This window comes from Paroedura picta, chromosome 2 (genome assembly GCF_049243985.1).
Source record: "Paroedura picta isolate Pp20150507F chromosome 2, Ppicta_v3.0, whole genome shotgun sequence".
NCBI lineage: Eukaryota > Metazoa > Chordata > Lepidosauria > Squamata > Gekkonidae > Paroedura > Paroedura picta.
In genome coordinates, this window is record NC_135370.1 from 35,365,082 (window position 1) to 35,384,892 (window position 19,811).

A 19,811-nucleotide genomic window follows, 5' to 3' on the forward strand; every position below is an offset into this window, starting at 1 on the left:
GGAACCCTAAGATGTTGGTCACTGAACCTTAGTGCCTTCTGGGGAATGTAGTAGAAGAGATGCTGATGATACGAGGGGCTCAGACCATTAAGAGCCATAAAGGTGAGAACCAGAACCTTGAATCTGATTTGATCTCTAATCTGAAGCCAGCGCAGCTGGGAGAGAACAGACTGCATATGGGCACTCCCACATTCTGGACACTATTACCAGCTGCCATCGATGTTGAACTTAAAGATGCCATTGGACCCACACAGCTACATACCTGAACCTAACAAACCATTACTTTGACATCCTAAGCAGAGTTCTACTCTTCCACACTTACTGACTTCCGTGGATTTAGGAAACTGTAACTATACTTAGGATTTCACAGAATCTTAAGGTCTGTATTCTCTCCATTCTGTCAATTCATTCTCTCTGTGATCTTCTAATACATACAGAGTGCTTCATGCATACTTAATATCAACCAGTCTGATGGAAATTCAGAAAAACAAACATGAGAGATATTTATCGATACCGATATCTTTTCACCACCTGAAGGATGAATTTAAGGTGGTGTACTGCAACACGCCTAGCGTACTGATGTATTACAGAGAGAAGTAAAGTACTCTTCTGGTTCTTTATTTGGCTGTCTATAGCAAATCATTTTTTAAAAACCCACACCTACTCAGGTGCTTTAAAGGAAAGTGTTATTTTACTACCCTCCTTTTTTCACCCTTTAATCACAAGAGAGCCTCTTGTGGCGCACAGTGGTAAGGCAGCCGTCTGAAAGCTTTGCCCATGAGGCTGGGAGTTCAATCCCAGCAGCCGGCTCAAGGTTGACTCAGCCTTCCATCCTTCCGAGGTCGGTAAAATGAGTATCCAGCTTGCTGGGGGGTAAACGGTAATGACTGGGGAAGGCACTAGCAAACCACCCCGTATTGAGTCTGCCAAGAAAACGCTAGAGGGCGTAATCCCAAGGGTCAGACATGACTCAGTGCTTGCACAAGGGATACCTTTACCTTTACCTAATCACTGATAATAAGAAACTGTGACTAAAAGTAAAGTGTTTACTGCTAAACCGACAATCGGATCCAACAGCAAATTATCCTGCCTTTCAGCATCAGGGGACTATCCCAATGTCTGCCCCTGGTGAGAAAGGACTTTTAAGGAGAAAGCAAAGCTAAGGGGCAATTCTGCACCAGCGGTGCCATTCCGGGCTGCTGCCAGTACAGTGCTATGGAGCTGCATGCTCCGCAGTGTAGAGTCCCCAGAGGGGACACATTTCAGCGGGACACCCAGTGTCCTGCAGAAAGGTGTCCCCCTGGGAAACATAGAGGTGGCAGATAGGTTCCGCTGCACAGGTAGGGATGGTAGGGGGTGTTGTAGCTTGCTGAACAGTGGGGATTGCATTCTATGCAGTCCCACCTTCCTACAAACGAAACAAACATGGTTCGCCCTGAGGCACCAAGACGTGCTGCAAAGCCATCCAGGTCATTGTTGGTACCCTGCAGGCCTCCATAGGGCAGGGAGGATCCTGGCATTCCCTTCCTAACAGGCCTGCCACAGGACAGGCCGCATTGGCCCTTGTAGTGCCAAAATGGACCTTCTGCGTGGGCTTCTGGGGCCTGATCAACACCAGGCCCGAGAGAGTGGCAGCCCGGTGGCAACATCATATAAACAAGAATTTGCCCCACTTCCATATGGCTGCCCTATTTCATCAGTCCAGTTACCAGGACCTCCCTTAAACCCTTTGGTCTCCCCTTCTCACATTTTTCAGTTTGTGGCTCTCTTCAAATGTGGCTGGTTCCTCCAGGCGACCTGAAGGCCCACAGTGAGAATAACTGGCCTGAAGCATCCCTGATGGGTGTTCAACCAGCCACCAGACAGCCAGTGTTACACAGCACCACCAAGATAAGCATCTCATCTCCTCCAAGCCTTGACAGTGGTCCAGACTAGCCTCATCTCCTCAGACCCCCAATGCCTTGGTTAGGACTTGCCCCAATGATCACGGATGAAGTCCAAGGTTGCTTCACAGAGGCAGGTGATGGGCATCTCTCTTGACCGGGAAACCCCTCGGGGTCAACTGCAAATTGACAGATTCAAATGAGTAGCCGTGTTGGTCTGAAGCAGCACAATAAAATCAGAGTCCAGTAGCACCTTTAAGACCAACAACAAGGTCTGACGAAGGGTGCTTGCACTCGAAAGCTCACGCCTTGAATAAATCTTTGTTGGTCTTAAAGGTGCTACTGGACTCTGATTCTATTGTGCAAATTGACAGCACTTTCCCCCAACAGAATGTGCCGGCAGAAAGAAATCCCCAAACCAATACCTGAAAGAGCCTAAACATGCTCTCACCATCCATCTTTTTTCCATCAGAGTATTCCTCCCTTCCTCCAAAGACCGCAGAACCCTAAAGATGAGCCAGCCGCTGCAGAAGGTCAGCGAATTAAGACGGTGGAGGAGAATTTTACATTATTGTTGCCTCACCCTCCCAAGAAATAATTTACAGCATTGTGCAGTGCAGGGGTGGCTGGACTGTAGCTCTCCGGATGTCCAGGGGCTTGCAGCAGGGGCTCATGGGAATTGTAATCCGTGGGCATCCGGAGAGCCAACGTTTGGCCACCCTTGGTTGCAGTTACAGTCTCAAATTAGGAACTGGGAGACTTGGGTTCAAATCCTCACTCTGCCACGGAAGCTCCTTGGGTGACCTTGGGCCAGTCACCGAGTTGCAGAGAACATGCATACTATCCATGTACGGGACACGCTTGACTTTTCTTTATACGTGCATTGAGCCATTCTCATGTTCTGTTCGATGCATGTGCAGCTTAACATTCGGAATTTAAAACCCACACTGATCCCGGTGCTTGCCCCCACTTTCATTTGTAAAGAGAGCGTGCATTAGCTCTTCCTGATAAACATTCTCTGTAATGTGTGAGCAGGGCTTCCCTCTCAGCCTAATCTCCCTCACAGGGTTGTTGTGCAGATAAAATGGAGGAGAGGTGCGCCATGGTGTAAGACGCTTTGAGTCCCAATTAGGAGGAAAAACAGGATGGATAAATACCTAAATATAACACCACTGTCAAAATGGCAGCAGCAACATTAATATGGTAGAATTTCTCATTACAGGGATGGCCAAACTGGCCCACGGACTACAATTGCCATGAGGCAGCTGGCCATGCTGTCAAGGGCTCATGGTAATTGTAGCCCGTGGTCCTCTGGAATACCATAGTTCGACCACCCCTGCTATAATCACTGAGGAGGGGGAATCTACCCGATCCTCACTGCTGGATTTAACTTTCCTGGGTACCTCCCTTCGCCCTCTACAACAAGCCCCTGTTTCTGTTGCTTACTGGGAAGGTGGGCCCCTAGACGAACTCATTGATCACTATCGGTTAGGCGCCTGCCAAGCTTCCAGCAGCAGCCCTATACATCAGAAACGCCCGGGGAGGAGGGGACTCAGAGAGGCCCCTGCAGCTCCCATTCACTCGCCCCCCCCCCTTTCCAACACGTGCAGCATTTCACAGGGACCAAAGCCCTATGGGAAGCGGAGGCCTTCCAAGACGACTATGGAGATGATAGATAGATAGATAGATAGATAGATAGATAGATAGATAGATAGATAGATAGATAGATAGATAGATAGATAGATAGATAGATAGATAGATAGATAGATAGATAGATAGATAGATAGATAGATAGATAGATAGATAGATAGATAGACAGACAGACAGACAGACAGACAGACCCACCTACCCCGACCGCCCCCCATCCAGCTCCACCTGCCCCCCACCCCCGCAGCAGGGATTCCGACCGATGGGCCCTTTTCCTCGCTCGCCTTCATTGCTACAATTTTCTAAAGCATTGGGGGGGGGGAGGCGGAGAAGGGCGAAGACGAAGCAAAGCCGGGCTCTTCCGCACACCCACCCACCGCAGCCGGCCCCTCCCTCCTTCCCCGCCGCAGGCAGGCGAGTAGGCAGGCAGGTGCCGGTACCTTTTATCCAGGCAGGCGATCCACTCGCTGGAGGAGGACGGGTGGGAGGACGTGTGCGCCGCGACCATGTTTCCCTGGCTCGCCCGGGCGGCTGCCGCGGCTGCTGCTGCTGCTGCGGTCGGTGGATGGGTGGGTGTCTGCCGGCGCTGTTCTGCCCCCTCCCCCTGCCTGCCTTTGCCGGCTCTCTTCCTCCTCTCCCCCCACCCCCCGGCGCTGCCGTCGCCGCCGCCGCCGCTTTGTTGGCGGGTGTCTGCAGCGTCCCCCTGCGCCCAGAGGGGAAGCGTCTCCTTCCCGCTTTGCCGCCGCCGCCGCCGGGCCCAGTGCGGCAGGCAGAGCCACCTGGCTCATCAGTCAGCGCGGTCACCTCCGCCCTCTCGGGGCCGCTGCTTGGAGCCCTGCTGCGCTTTCCCCGGGAGGGACACCGGGGGCTAAAGGCAACCCGCCCGGAAGGCGGCGGCGCCTGCTTGGGAACGGAGGGGGGGGGAGAGAGCCCTGGAGAGGCAAAACGGGGTGTGGGCGGGGGGGTCGCCTGCCTACACGCGCTGGCAGGAATTTGGGGGCTTGGAGAGCTTGTGCCACCCGCTCGGCAAGCAAGAACGCAGATCCGCCCGTCTAACTGGCAGTGCGCAGGGCGGCTAAGGCCCGGCGAGGAGGTTCTCCGCGGGATTTGGCCTGCTCTGGGAGCCCCCGGCGATGAATCCTGCTGCAGCTCTCTGCCAGCGCCCAGCAGTTCTCCGCAGGATCTCGGGCATGCACGCTACGCACGTGGCGCGGCTGGGGACGGGGACAGGCTCTTCGCCTCGTTTTCAAACGGGGCCTCATGAAGACCTTGCCTCAGTGGCTTAGGGCAGGGGTAGTCAAACTGCGACCCTCCAGATGTCCATGGAATGCTGGCAGGGTCTCATGGGAATTGTAGTCCATGGACATCTGGAGGGCCGCAGTTTGACTACCCCTGGCTTAGGGTATCAAAATGGGTGACCGTGATCTAAACACCTCTGGCGGTCACTTCCAAAAACACAGGTGCAGACCTACTTTAGAGCTCGGCTTCTAATCTGGAGAGCAGGATTTGATTCCCAACTCTGCCACATGCAGCCAGCCGGGTGACCTTGCCTAGTCACAGTCCTGTTAGCGGTGTTCTCACAGCAGTTCTCTCTGCTTCACTTCCCTCACAGCGTGTCTGCTGTGCAGGGAGGAAGGGAAAGGTGTCCGTCAGGGGCTTTGGGACTCCTTTGGGGAAAGCAGGGCATTTGTTAATTAAAAACAGCTCTTTACGTACATCCATGTATGACTGGTACCCCTGGAATTACTGCTTAAGCCTTGTGAAGTGCATCAGGGCAAATCAGATCTCAGGGTTACTTGAGAAGCCAACCTTCTTTGTTGTTTTAATGGTCCTCCGGCAAGTAGAGGCAGCCGGTGCGACTGGGGAAGGCACTATTGGTTGCCATTCATAACCAAAATTGAACGGATCACAAGTGATTAATTCTGCATAGGTATACACATCCTGAACTCCAGCAGGTCTGCACAACAATTCAATTCTACATGTAGATTTGGGACTTTCAACAGTTCTGCAGGGCCTGTAAGACAGAGTTCTTCCACCAGGCCTATGGTTGAGGCCAGGCAACTAACGCTGTGACCGTTTCCACAGTTGTTATTTGCTGGCATGTTCTCACCACATTGACTTCTGGATGCCATCCCCAGTTTTGCGCCTAGCATTCTACAATTGCGGTTTTCTCAGGCGCCGTCCAGGAGCCATTCAAAGCTTGCATTTTACACTTGTTCCTGGCTCCTGCCTCGCTTCCCTTCCATTTTAGAAAGAATCCTAGCATGCGCGATAACAGCATCCTGTTTATCAGTGTATCTTTATGACTTGTGTATGCCTTGTTACCTGCCCTGAGCCAACTGGGAAGGACGGGCTATTGTAATATTATTATAGACTCTGGTTGCTTCCATACAGTGTTCAGTGTCTGTGCAGGGCAGTATTGTCTACTCGGACGGGCAGCAGCTTTCCAGGCAGAGGTCCTTTGCAGCCATGATCAGCTGGCCCTTCTAGCTGGAGGTGGTGCTGGGGACTGAACCTGTGACCTTCTGCCTACTAAACTGAATCTTTGCCACTGAACTGTGGCTCTTCCCCACTGCAGAAGCCAAAGTTTTTCCTGTGGCACTGGAGCCTCCATCTGCACAGCAGTTTTCCAGGCACTTTCCTTGACACAGGGCCCCCCACCCCCATCATCCCTGCTGTCATTCATTCATTCATTCATTCATTCATTCATTCATTCATTCATTCATTCAATTTATATACCGCCCCTCCCCAGAGGCTCAGGGCCCTTGTATCACCAGAAGCCCTCTGGTGGTGCATTTATTATAACTATTATTATACTTGTTTTCCGTCCTGTCTCCTGGGTCTCAGGGCAGATTACATCATGATAAAATAAGCAGATAAGAAATAAAAATGCAATTAAAATCTAAATGCAGAGATTCAATCGTCAGTTTTTCTAGTTGTTCTGTTTACCCGGGGGGGATGGGAGGTGTTAAGGCAAGCAAAATGGCACTGTTATGGATGGAACCTCAAAAAATGCACACTTCCCCAGTCTTTTCCAGAAGGTTGTATCAGTCAGGTTAAGGAAAGCTGAAGCAAAACGAGGAAAACCTGGAAAGTGAATGACATTGTATGGATGCTCCAAAATAATAATAACAAGTAATAATGCAAGGAACTTGTGGGGAGGGAGCATCCCATTTCCCCTGCCTTTCCTTCCTCTCCTCTCCCCAACCCCTTTCACTCATGCCCCTTCATTTTCTGTCTCCATCCTTTCTTCCTTGTCACCCCCGTTCTTTCCCCCCTGTCACTCATGACCCCTGTGATGAACAGCACTTTGCAAGTCAGGTTCCAAGTGCTGAAGTAACAGCAACAGTAAGTGGTTAAGAATCTTCACTATTCAGAGAGAGAGTCAGAGGAACATGCTCCTCTGAGCATCCAGATTGACCAGCAACTACTGAGGTTGTTGATATAGCAGCAGTATGCTGAGGAGAGGGTCAGTCTGATTTGAGTCTATTCCGGTTCTGATTCAGGATGCTGGTTCAGATCCTTAGCCAACCATTCACTGTGAGGAAAAACTGTGGTTAGAAAATTGAGTTTTGTGCTGACAGCTAATCCACAGTTTCTGGACAACCAGGACAGATATTTGGTAGTGGGAATTTGGGTAGTGTGGTGCTAACTCTCAATTCAGGCCAAATTGAAAGGAGAATATTTCTAAGGAGAGAAAGAGGATCCCTGCCCAGTTAGAAAAGGGAAAGCAGGAATGTGTATTTCCTCAAACTTATGTGTGTAAAAAAAAGATTCAGACTCCTCAATAGGCAGTAGGATACTGGCACTTCTAGAAAGGAAGAAAGTGGTGGTACTAGGAAAGAGTGCCCAGGTGACTTTAGTGAGAGTTGCAAAGCTAAAAGAAAAAACAGACTGTTTCATTGATAAATACAATAACAAAACCTCTCGGTTTAAAAGAAATCTCAACATCTGGAAAAGTTTTTATATCCTGCTATATTTCAGTTTAAATCTCAACATCTGGAAAAAGTTGTTTTTATATCCCGCTTTTCACTGCCTGGAGGAGTCCCAACATGGCTTACAATCGCCTACCTTTCTTCTCCCCACAACAGACACCCTGTGAGATAGATGGGGCTGATAGAGCTCTGACAGGACTGCTCTGTGAGAACAGCCCAAGGTCACCCAGCTGGTTGCATGTGGAAGAGAAGAGAATCAAACCCGACTCCAGATTAGAAGCTGCTGCTCTTAACCACTGCCCCACACTAGCCTATGAACATCAAAAAATAACTTGAAATTGTGAAATATCTGGTATATATACTAAAAGCTTGATTCCTCATTCCAACTACCCTATCCCTTTTTTGTAAAATAAAACCTTTTGTAAAATAAAACCTCTGTGCCTTTCTGATAAGGGGTTATAAGAAAAAGAAGTCTACAGAACCAAGTAAAGCTCAAAACATCTAACAGTGACTGGGAAGGACACTGAATCTTATAACTAAGGGACTATGCTACAAGGCTCGGTCAGACTGGGGACCACATTTTTGTTTTGAAGGGAAAATTTACATCAGGGTGGGAAAAGCACAGAGCATAATCCCAGCCAGATTGCCACAGCACATTGGTGTATTGCAGGAGCCCACAAAGTGTGCCATGGTGTGTGTCTGGGATTCTTTTTTTTTAAATTAAATAATTTGTTGCTCTATATTGACAGGACCAGGAAGCGTGCCTCCCTTTCCTGGATGAGGTACAGCTCATTGCTGTGCCCTCTGCTAGGAACTTGGGGTGATCTTTTATACCTCCTTGTCTAGGAAGGTACAGATCACTAGGGTAGGCCAAGTTACATTTTTTTTCATCTGCGCCAGGCCAGGCTACTAGCGCCCTACCTGTCCCCGGAGCATTTGGCCACAGTGATCCATGCAACAATCACTTTCAGATTAGACTTCTGTAACTCACTCGAGGTGGGCATTCCCTTTTCCTTGACCCAGAAATTACAGTTGGTATAAAATGCGGAGGCTAGGGTCCTCACGAGATCATATTGGAAGGCCCATATCCAGCCTGTGCTGAGGCAGCTGCATTGGTTGCCAATTGTGCACTAGATCAGGATCAAGATTTTGGTACTTATCTGAAGGACCACTTGTCTCCTTATGCCCCTCGCGGGGAGCCTCACTCTGTGGGTTTGAATCTGCTGATGGTTCTCAGTCCCTGGGAAGTATGCCTGACCTCGACCGGGACCAGGGCCAGGGCCCCTTTGGTCCTGGCCCTGACCTGGTGGAATGAGCTCCCATAAGCGCTAAGAGCCCTGTCAGAGCTACCACAGTTCTGCAGGGCCTGCAAGACGGAGCTCTTCCAACAGGCATTTGGTTGAGGCCAGGCTAGGAAGATCTGGGTCCCTCCTCTAGTGTCCCCAGGCTGCCCATCCATCTAGGCAGATGGCATCTCCCAAGGCTGGTGGGTGTCTGGGGAACTGGGTCTGGAGTGGTGGCTATTAATGTAACTTGTATTCTGTTTTTATGGGTTTTATTGTAAAACACCTTGAGCTGGCCTGGCTGGGAGAGGCAGTTAATAAATTAAAATATAAATAAATAAATTAAATTGGCAGTATTTGAAAGGTATAGAAGATAAAGTTGACCATGAAAACACCTGGAAGTGGCTCCAAAATGGGCATGTGAAGAACCAGAAGGACTCGTTCTAGCTGCCCAAGTGCAAGCACTCAGAATGAAAAGCATGAAAGCCAAGTTTCAGAAGACCAGTGATAACAGCAAGTGTTGACCTTGCTAGACAAAGGAAGAAACAGTCAACCACATGGTCAGTGCCTGCAGTAAAATTGCTCAAACTGACGACAAAGAATGTCTTGATAGAGTTGCAGGTATGTTGCTCTGGATTCTTTGCAAGTTTCCCATCAGCCAAGAATTCATGGGTGCACGAGTCAGATAAGATCATGGAGAAGGATGAAACAAAGATTCTTTGGGACTTCTAACTACAAACCTGGTGCATAATGCTTCTGATACTGTAGAAAATATAAGAAATAGGGTTTGGACCACTGACATTGCAGTCCCAGGAGACAGCAGAATGGAAACGAGAGAACAGAAAACCTTGGGCACTTTCTCAATAGATTATCTTTTATGCCCTATCTTTCTAATACTGACAACTCTGAGAGCCATTCTGCAGAACAGGAAAAATACCGTGATCAGCACTGTATCATCCAGCGGTTTTTTTTTTGGTAGCATCTTACCGTCATTTCACACCTGACGCTTATCTCTGTTTTCGTAGCGTTATCGTTCCTTTTCCAGCGTTCCTCACCTTCTTCCGATTTACAGCCAAGGAGCGATGAGTACACTACAAACTTGCAGTGCCGCCCCCAGCTTGAGCACGCCAATCACTTCTGACAACCAATCAGCATTGCTTGTGTGCTCAGAGCCCAGCGGCAACCCCCCTTAATTAAAAAAACACCAGAATTAATTGTTGCAATGAATATTCATTCATTCACAGTTGCATAGGTAATCTTTAAAAAATCCACTTTTGCTTTTTTCTCCCAATCTCTCTCATATCCACACAATGTGAAGGAAATAGGGATGGCAGCCTCCAGGTGGAATTCATCTCTTACATCCCCTGGAATTACAGCTCATCTCCAGACGAGAGGGATCGTTTCCCCTGGGGAAAATTTATGCCTTGGAGAATTGATTCAGTGACCTTCTACCCAACTGAGGTCTCTGCCCTCCCCCAACAGATACCTAGCCTGCATCTGGCAACCCCACCCCCCATCCCCTTCCAACAGCCAGAGGGGACCTGTCAACCCTAGAAGCTACCAGTTTTCTGCTTGGACGCTAGATGTTGGCGATGTCATGGAAAACGCCAAAAATATGGCATCTGCACAAGGTGAGTATTTGACTATATTTATTATGTGCGGAATGGCCCCATGAAACACCAAGACCTACAAATAGAGTTAGAGCACCATTGTCCCAATTGTCCTTGAGGTAGAACCTAGAAATCTCAAGAAAATCCTGGAGATTCGGAGCACTGAACAAATAACACCGGCTCAATTCCAGAAGACAGTCTTGCTTGGTAAAGCAAGAATCCTACAATGATACACCTGCAATTCCCAAGAACTTAGGTATTTTGCCTATATTCCTCGTTATCTTGTATCGCACTTTCAATCAGAACGGGGGCTTTGGATGCCTATCTAAATAAAATATATAATACTAGGAATTCCACTCTTAGAACTCCCAGCATCACATCTGGCTTAGCCATGAGCTCAAAGAGGCTATAAAACATTATACGCAAGCCTCTTAAAATAGAGGCAAGCATGCTAACAGCATTAAAAAAAGTTTCTCAGATTTTAATTGGCTTCTATGTGAAAATAAACATGGTGATCCCTTTAACTGCAAGGCTGAAAGTCCCATCACGTACGTGAAAATCCACACGCTCATTAGGCTTTGGCTCCTAACACAACTGGACTTTGGCAACTGGTACATACACTGCTGGAAACAGCTCTTCCTCTTGTGCTTGGTTTCTTTTTCAGGGCTCCCAACATTTTAAAACCCGTGGGCGTTTTTTGAGGGCAATAAACACAACAACAAAATGGCTGCAATGAATCATCTTTAACCGCTCCTACAGAGTGGATAAAATAAAGCAGTAAAGGCTAAAGGGGAGGAGATAGGGCGGGCTCTGTTTGGGATAAAAACTTGGAGGGCCCAATCAGGAGCCGCAAAGCGGCTCCTGATTGGGCCCTCCAAGTGTCAGTCGAGGGCCAAGCAGCCAATGGGGAGCCTCGCCTGGCCCGGCCGGGGAGTCGCCGCTCAGATGAAGAAGCCTTCCCCAGCGGTAAGTCCTCTGGCCGGTTTCCCCTCACCCTGAGAGCCTTCTGCTGGGCCCTGGAGCAGGCTCACCTGCCCCTGGGCCCGGCAGTAGGCAGCGAAGCCCACCGCCCCTGTCATGAGCCTTCTGCCGGGCCCTGGGGCAGCCGAGTCTGCCCCTGGGCCCGGCAGTAGGCCGCAAAGTCCCCTTCCATGCCACCTACCTGACTCCCTTCCTGCCTTCCTCCCAGCATTCTCTTTGTCCTTCCCTTCCTCCCTCCCTCTCTTCTATCTGCCTCTTTCTCTCTACCTGTTTCGCTCCCTCTTCTGCTGTCTCTATCTTCCTCCCTTTCTTTCTGTCTTTCTCTCTGTCTCTCTTTCTTCCTTTCCTCCTTCCTTTGCCCCATACCTCCACCTACCTACCATGCTAGCGCCTGCTCTATTTTGCCCACAGCAGGCTTAATATCTAGTAGTATCATAGAGTTGGAAGGGGCCATACAGGCCATCTAGTCCAACCCTCTGCTCAATGCAGGAGAGTTGATTGTCACAAAATGGCTGCTGTCTGGGCTGGGTCAAATCAAAATGTTGGGAGGTTCCACAAAGTGTAAGGAAGTTCAATCTTAGATCCTCTTTGGATGGAGGGAGATGTTTCCGAATTGGTGCTCATTGCAGACATAAAGGTAAGACTTCCTGGGCTATTCTGAAACAGGCATATGCAGGTATTTTCCATTCCCCATCCCTGCTTTGGATTGAGGTGACATGGGAGCAGGTTATCTTTGCAGGATTATTGTAGTACCAAGCAACACTGTCATCTAGAACTGAGCTGGTGTTATTTGTTCAAGTGCCCAGAATATCCAGGTGTTTTTTGTTAGACTTCTAGGTACTACCTCTAGCTCTTATTCATAGGTCTTGGTATTTCATGGCCTTCTCTATTCTATTCTGCTGTCTCCTGGGATTGAGTTTCTCGGTTGCACCTCTAATACCTATCTGATCCCCCTGCCTACCCTGCATCTGGGGTCCCCGCCCAGATGTCACTGCTGGAAATACCTGGAAGGAATTGCAGGAATTGCAGGAAACTTGTCAGCTTTTTTTTTTTCTCCAGCTGCCCCTCCAAGTGACAATAGTAGAAATATGAGCTGTGGCAGGGGATTCCTCACCTCTGGGATAGGTTTGGCGCCCCTAGTGAAGGCTCAGGGACTGAGATGTGATACTCCACAGTGTCTTCTCAGTTAACAAAAAGAGGTGGCGCAAGGCCTAGAAAAGCCAATCCAAAGCCGGAGTAGGAGATCAGTGGAGATGCCAAGGACCATCTGCGTGCAAAGGAGTCTTTAGTTGCAGGACCTGGCGAGCTCTTGCAGCCCTGCAGAACACTTCAAGGTCTTGCAAGGCTCTGATCTCATTAGGCAGAGCTTTCTGTCAAAGTCAGAGCTGGAAAAGGCCTGGCCCTTAATGAGATAATTTAGGGCAGTGGTAGTCAAACTGGCAGGGGCTCGTGGGAATTGTAGTCCATGGACATCTGGAGGGCTGCAGTTTGACTACCCCTGATTTAGGGCATTAAAAGTAATAACCAAAACCCTGAATTTGATCTGGTTCTCAGTCAGGAGCTAATGCAGCTAGGGACCTGTTCGTTCACCCGTTCTGGAGGCAGAAAACCAAACAAGTTATCCACATCAGACAGAGAATTCTTTGATAAGCTTTCATTTCAATGATTCCAGCTAGTACAAGGCAATAACCAAGTCACGCCAGGGCTCTGTCCCAAATTCAGTGCCCTGAACGGCTTCTGACAAGAAGTTGAAATGTCACACCCAAAATTAGGTCATCTTTCTTTTGTGCACTCTTGTACAGATACTGACAAAGATCTTCCAATTGTTCTGGGTCAGTTAAAATTTCATAAAAGTTATAATATCTAATCTACCTTCTTGGGGGAAGGGCGATTAAAAGTAGGAGTTATTTTTAGCATTAAAATGAGGTGGGTTCAGTGACCGAGAGTAAAACTCGGCATCTGGTCAAACGCCACTGTCCTTTTCTTATCAGTTACCAAGGCACAGCCTCTATAAACAGATGTCTTCAAACTGGCTGTTTACAAAGGCTGTAGAATACCAAGCTACAGCCACAGGTGCACCACCATCTGTGAGTGGCACAGCAAGCTACCTAATAGACAAAACACCCAGATAATACCGACATGGTAAAATATGAATACCGAGTAATGTAATATACAACCTGTAAGGTGCAAAATGAAATTATGGCCTTTTCAGCAAATTGCTCAGATATGCTCATAAAATATGCCCACCCTCCTCCCTCCCATCCCTCTATGAGATGTTACGGGAGGGACTGAGAATAGCGAGGGTTTTGTTTTCCACTGTATCTTCTTCTTTTTGGTTTTGGATTAATGATTGTGGGGCTTTATGGGGCTTTATGGGGTTTTTATTCGGACGTATGTAACCCGCCACGAGCTGTCAGGGAGTGGCGGGTAATAAATCAAATAAATAATAATTAATAATAAATAAATGTATATCTCATGTCCATTGTTTCATAGAAAAGAATATAATTTAAGGGTTACAAAATTTAGAAAAATACAAAAGTAATCCTTATAAAGGCTTATACAATTCAAGCAGTCACTCCTCCAAGAACACTGGTTGCATATGGACTCCCCATTGGAGGAGGAAGAAGAAGAAAAAGAGGAAGAAGAAGAAGAAGAGTTTGTTCTTATATGCCGCTTTTCCCTACCCGAAGGAGGCTCAAAGCAGCTTACAGTCGCCTTCCCATTCCTCTCCCCACAACACCTGTGGGGTGGGTGAGGCTGAGAGAGCCCTGATATCACTGCCCAGTCAGAACAGTTTTATCAGTGCCGTGGCGAGCCCAAGGTCACCCAGCTGGTTGCATGTGGGGGAGTGCGGAATGGAACCTGGCTCGCCAGATTAGAAATCCGCACTCCTAACCACTACACCAAACTGGCTCTCAGTTAGGACCCACATTGGTGCATTTTGGACCAGTTGACGTATCCTGAGCAGCTTCAAGTGTAGCCTTGCATAGATAAGGCAGATGCAAATGCTCAGCCTGATATTGATGCTGTTTTTAAAGCTGGTCAGCATTTTGCTAATTGTCTGAGGAATCTGTGGCCGGCCAGCCAAACACTTCAGTGCTCCGGTTTCCCAACACCCTTTGAAGCGCCAGCTTTATAACACAAGGCAAAACCATCATGACAAGTCACCAGATGATCCCTGAGCTTCATGCCTCAGTTCTGGGATAAGGCCAGCAACTCCCACAACAGGCTAAAATTCCCAAACAAGAGCAATCTGGGTTTCAAATAGATGCATCCAGAGCCTGACAACCACTTCACATTTTCTATAACAACCAGGACGTACCAGTGTTTGCCATGGTTAGGTTATCGATGTGGAAGGGGGGATGCAGCCAAAAAACTTGGGGGCATGGACTAGGGAACAATGGTGGAAAATCCACTGGCCCACATTCGCCGTGTGTTTTGAGACAATTTTCCCAGGCTGCTGGGTAAAGTGTTAGGCAGTGCCTAGAGCAGGGATTCCCAACTAGGGGTCCGCAAAAGCATCAGAGGGGATTCATGGACTTTCTCCTCCTGCCTTAATGCAGGGGTAGTCAACTTGTGGTCCTCCAGATGCCCATGGACTACAATTCCCAGGAGTTGTAGTTGGGAATTGTAGTGGGAATTGTAGTTCATGGACATCTGGAGGACCGCAAGTTGACTACCCCTGCCTTAATGGACTCGGCTACAAGCTAGGATACTGGCTGCTTCTATTGCTCCCCCTCTGAGCCTTATTTACTTCATGGAGTTGTCATCAGGAGGTTAAAATTAAGGAGAGAAGAGCAATGCAAGCTGCTTTGTGTCTTCGCAGGGAGAAAAACTGTGGTATACAGAAGATGAATATTTTTTCTCTTCAGATGGAGAAAGCAGAATTCGTTCATCTACCAGGAAGAAGTCTGTGGAGCTGACTGCTACTATACAGATGCAGACCAATAACAAAAACACAATGTGACTGTAAGTCTCCACAATGTACACATGGCTTGGATATGAGCTGTTTGCATTTACAGCGCTTGCACGAAATCTTGCAGTGTGCGGCTGCCCTTGATTTCTCACATCTTTATATTCAGTTCAGATAAACTTCTGAGCAGAGCTAATGTGCTCTGTTTGTTCCTTTATCCCTGTTTCTGCCAGAATTCTTAGCATACTCCATGTTTCCAATTGTGGTGGTCTTCTGAGCATTAGTTCCCCCCCCCCCGTCCTTTTTGTAGGCACACTGCAAAGACAGCTAAAAGGGCAAGAGTAGGTGTGCATAAGAACATAAGGAAGATCACAGCCCGGTGATCTATCTAATCCTGCATCCTGTCTCACTCAGTGGCCAGCCAGTTGCTCTGAAAGGCCTACTAGCAGGACACAGAACCTTCTCCCTTATATTGCCTCTGAGCACTGGGATCCAGAAATTTACTGTGTCTGAATGTGGAGGTTTCTTTCAATCACTGTGGCTGGTAGCCATTGATGGGCCTTGTTGTGAAAGTGTTCTACCCTGGGTGACCTTGAGCTAGTCAGAATCCTGTGGGCTCTCACCTACCTCACAGGGTGCCTGTTGTGAGGAGAGGAAGGGAAGGTGATTATAAGCTGCTTTGAGACTCCTTCTGGTAGTGAAAAGTAGGGTATAAAAAACAGTTCTTCTACGTTTTTGTCCTCTGCCATGAAAATACAGACTGGGATGTCGAAACATTAATAATTTTCTTTGCTAACCCTTTTTATTACCTGATGTGCTAGGATAAATTATATATGTTAAAATACAATTTAATTAGCATTATTTGTTCTGCTTCTTTCTGACTGAGAGTCTTTCATACAGCTCTTGGAATATTGGGCTCTTGGAATATTCCCTCATCCCTTCTTCTGTATATCTTCTATCCTGTCAACTTTCTTTCAACTGCCTGTCAGACACACCTCTCTCTCTCTCTCTCTCTCTCCTGCCTCTGCTTATATGCCTGCTGAGGATGGCTCTGGCGAATCAATTGTTGACACTTGTCAGCCTTGTTCTGATTGGTTCTTGCATTCCAAAGTTTACAATCCTCCTCATGGTGCCCCCATTTCAATAAAACCCTATTCTGAGTATGAAAGGCTCTTCTAAGTGGCATTTAAGACTCTTAGAAGTGGTTCCTAAGATAACCAACTATGAAATATTTCATGTCACTTTATATGCTCTGCCCTCCCATAAAACATAATATGCATAAACAAAACAAATATACCCACAGGACTCCATTTTGAAATTCTGTGTCAGGTTACGTTGTTTTGTTTTCTTTAAAAAGAGCTGGTTTCTACATTGCCCATGAATTCCGTTGGGTACCTCTGATTTCTATTATTATGTCAAAGGGAGAAAAAGCTCGCTCTATCCACTTTCTCCAACCCATGCATAATTTTATAAACCTCTACCATGTCCCATCTTAGCCATCTTTTTTTTTTCTAAATTGTGAAATCCCAGACTCTTCCACCTGTCTTCATAGGAAAAACACAGCAATCCTTTAATCAACGAGGTGGTCTTTTCCAGCTCACCGACATCCTTTTTAAGATACGGCCTTACCCATGATTGCTAAGCTTCCTTGGGGGAGTGGGTAAAACAGCCTGTTAAAAATCTTTTGGAAATTCAAGGATATTTGCAGGGCCCATAGCACCAGAGTCAATTTAAGGATTTGGGGGTCCTAGTAAACTGCAATTTTGGTGGGAGCAGCCAGATTAGGGGCAGAGGGGCCACCCACACTGCAAAGAGCTGTCACTCCAAGTGTCCTTAAAGAAGGAAAAGGTGGGGGGAGAGTGGCTATGGTCCTGATTCATGGGGGGGGAGGCATTGTGCGGGGGTCCCTGGAGACATGAAGTCCATAGCATGTGCTACATGTGCTATATGGATAAACCAGCCCTGGCCTAAGGCATCTCAAAGCAGTTTACAAGCACATTCTTTCAGGTGCAGCTGAAAGAATTCTGAGAGAACCGTGACTGGCTCAAGGTCACCCCAGCAGGCTTCATGTGGAGGAGTGGGGAATCAAACCCTGTTTCCCTGATTGGAGTCTACCACTCTTAACCACGCCACCACGCTGACCCTGGTGTGCCCATGTGTGCCTGACAGAGCCTGTGGCAGACGCAAGCCTTACACATTCACGCATGCAAAATAATTCAGTTTCAATCCACATCAACGACTGTTTGCAAATGGATTTTGCAGTTACACACAGGAGGCCCCTGACAAATAAAAATAAAAATAAAAGACACCCTCCTCAGAGGGTGTCACCTTCCCACCTTGGGAAGACCCACCAGCAATGACCAGTTTTCTGGATGGAAGGACAATTGATGCTGTTAAATAGATGCTGCTAAATTGTTAATAGGTTTTAATAATTGGATTGTATTGATGTTTTATTGTTGTTTTAATTGTTGTAATTGCTGTTATTCCTAATCTATGTATGTACACCACCTTAAATTGGTCTTGGGAGGGTGATTTATACATTTTAACAACAACAACAACAACAAGTGTCTGTGAAATCAGGAGTCTGTAATGTGTGAACTGCCTGCAGAGTTTTAAAACTTTGTTGCTTCTCTAATAACGTGACCAGATTGTCCCACTTCTGGAGGGACATCTGCGGGCACCTGGCGAATTGTACTTATGTTGGAATTAAAAATATATATACTACAATACTATTTTTGCATTCTATGCGTTCTATGAAACTTTTTGTTGCTCCATATAGACCAAATTTTTAATCAAGAAGCCCCCCGGTCAATAGTGTCCCGCTTTACCAATGTTAAAATCAGGTCACCTTATTCTCTAAGGGCAAAGGAACCCATATCACAGTTCATTGTAGCCTTTTGTGGTTTCACTAGTATCTAAAACCTGTTTTGAGGTGATTTTCCCAGGCTATTTGATCATTCAGTTAACACTTTCCCTCATGCAATTTCTGACTAAAAATCACATCCTCCCATCCAGTAATTTTTTTGCCTCACCAGGGAAACAGACTACCCAAACCTATTTTGTTTTTTTTCCCTTTTTTGAGTCAAAACATAGCCTGAAGGAAGGGCATTTTTTTTTTGCTCAGTGGAAACATTTAAGAAATCTCTAACCCATCTGCTTTAAATTGCAATCGCCATAAATGCCTTTTTAACTAAGGTGATTTTAGTTGTTTAGTATGGCATCTATGTATTTTTTAGAATTGCTTTATGTGGTTTTTATTTCCCTGGCTTGTGTGGTTAATGGATTATTTTGTTTTTATATTAATAATTTATGATGATCTGATAGCTTTTTTAAACTTGGAAGACCCCAAGAGCAGGATTGTGGAGACATAGCACATAATAATCTTTAAACATCCCACGGCGCCACGGGCGCCGCGGACTAAATAAATGAGTAAGGGGTGGTGGGGAGAAGTTAGGGCGGGACCGGTCTGGGATAAAAACTCGGAGGGGTCCAATCAGGGACCACTCGAGGGCCAAGTGGCCAATTGGGAGGCGCGCATAGCGTGCCTCCCTATTGGCCACTTGGCCCGCCCTGGACTGGCCACCCACATCCACCATTTCCCCACTTGCCGCCGAGCTGGATGCATCTCCAGCAGGAGCTGCGCCTCCTCCTGTCGCCAGTGGGCTGCCTACAGCCGCCAGCAGCCCGCCTTGCCGCCGTCCCAACCGGCTTCTTCTCACCCGCCGACACACTCGCCCGCCGCCCACCCGCCGGCGCTTTCACCTGCCCCGCTGGCCCAGTGCCAGCTGCGCCGCCGCCAGAGCCGCAAAGCGCCTCCCGACACCTCAGCCCGCCGCACAAGCCGCCGCCGCCGCCCGAGGCCCGGGAGCTGCCCGGCAGCTTCGCTCCCGTCGCCAGGCCGGCCATCGTGCCCAGAAGCTGTCGCCACCGCACGAGGCCTGGGAGCCGCCCGCCAGCCTCGCTCCCGTCGCCACAGCGGGAATCGCGTCCAGAAGCCGCTGCCCCAGCCCCAGGAGCCGCCCAGCAGCCTCGCTCCCTTCAACAGGCCGGGAATCAGCCCCAAAAGCCGCCGCCGCCACCCGAGGCCCAGGAGACGCCCGCCAGCCTCACTCCCTTCACCAGCCCGGGAATCAGCCCCAGAAGCCGCCAGAGGCCCAGGAGCCGCCCGGCAGCCACGGGCAGAACACCAACCAGCGCCATGCCCTGAAACGACTCATCACCGACCTGCGGCAGCCCCAGCTCGATGCCAGGCGCCCAGTGAGTGAACTGGGGCCAGCAGCGCAGCTGCCAGGGCCTCCCTGCGGCGACAGGCTAGCATACAATGGGCTTTTTTACTAGTTTGGAATAATTAGGAATGTCCTAAACGTGTAATCCACCTTGAATACAGGTAAGAAAGGCAAATAATGTAAATAAATAAAAATAAATACAAAATTTATTAATCAGAACTGCATGCTATGAACTGTTGACAGGTATTCCATATTCTTTTCATAGCAGACTTTTGCCCTGAAATTTTGTATAAATCCAATGTAAATTCAGTGTAGTAGTTAATAGCAGCAGCT

General features: G+C 48.0%; 1 protein-coding gene across 4 annotated transcripts in view; it reads right to left on the reverse strand.

Moving 5' to 3' along the window:
* Nucleotides 1-9,892, reverse strand: part of RAPGEF4 (Rap guanine nucleotide exchange factor 4) — a 220,775-nt gene extending 210,883 nt beyond the window's left edge. For 3 of the 4 annotated variants that reach the window (XM_077319701.1, XM_077319700.1, XM_077319699.1), the window contains exon 1: nt 3,971-4,179. In XM_077319701.1, the coding sequence (XP_077175816.1) occupies nt 3,971-4,038 (68 nt within the window). In that variant the 5' untranslated portion in view covers nt 4,039-4,179. Of the gene's footprint in view, nt 1-3,970; nt 4,180-9,735 lie in introns of those variants that run through there. The other variant, XM_077319703.1, reaches the window with a different exon arrangement.
* Nucleotides 9,893-19,811: the final 9,919 nt, after the last annotated feature.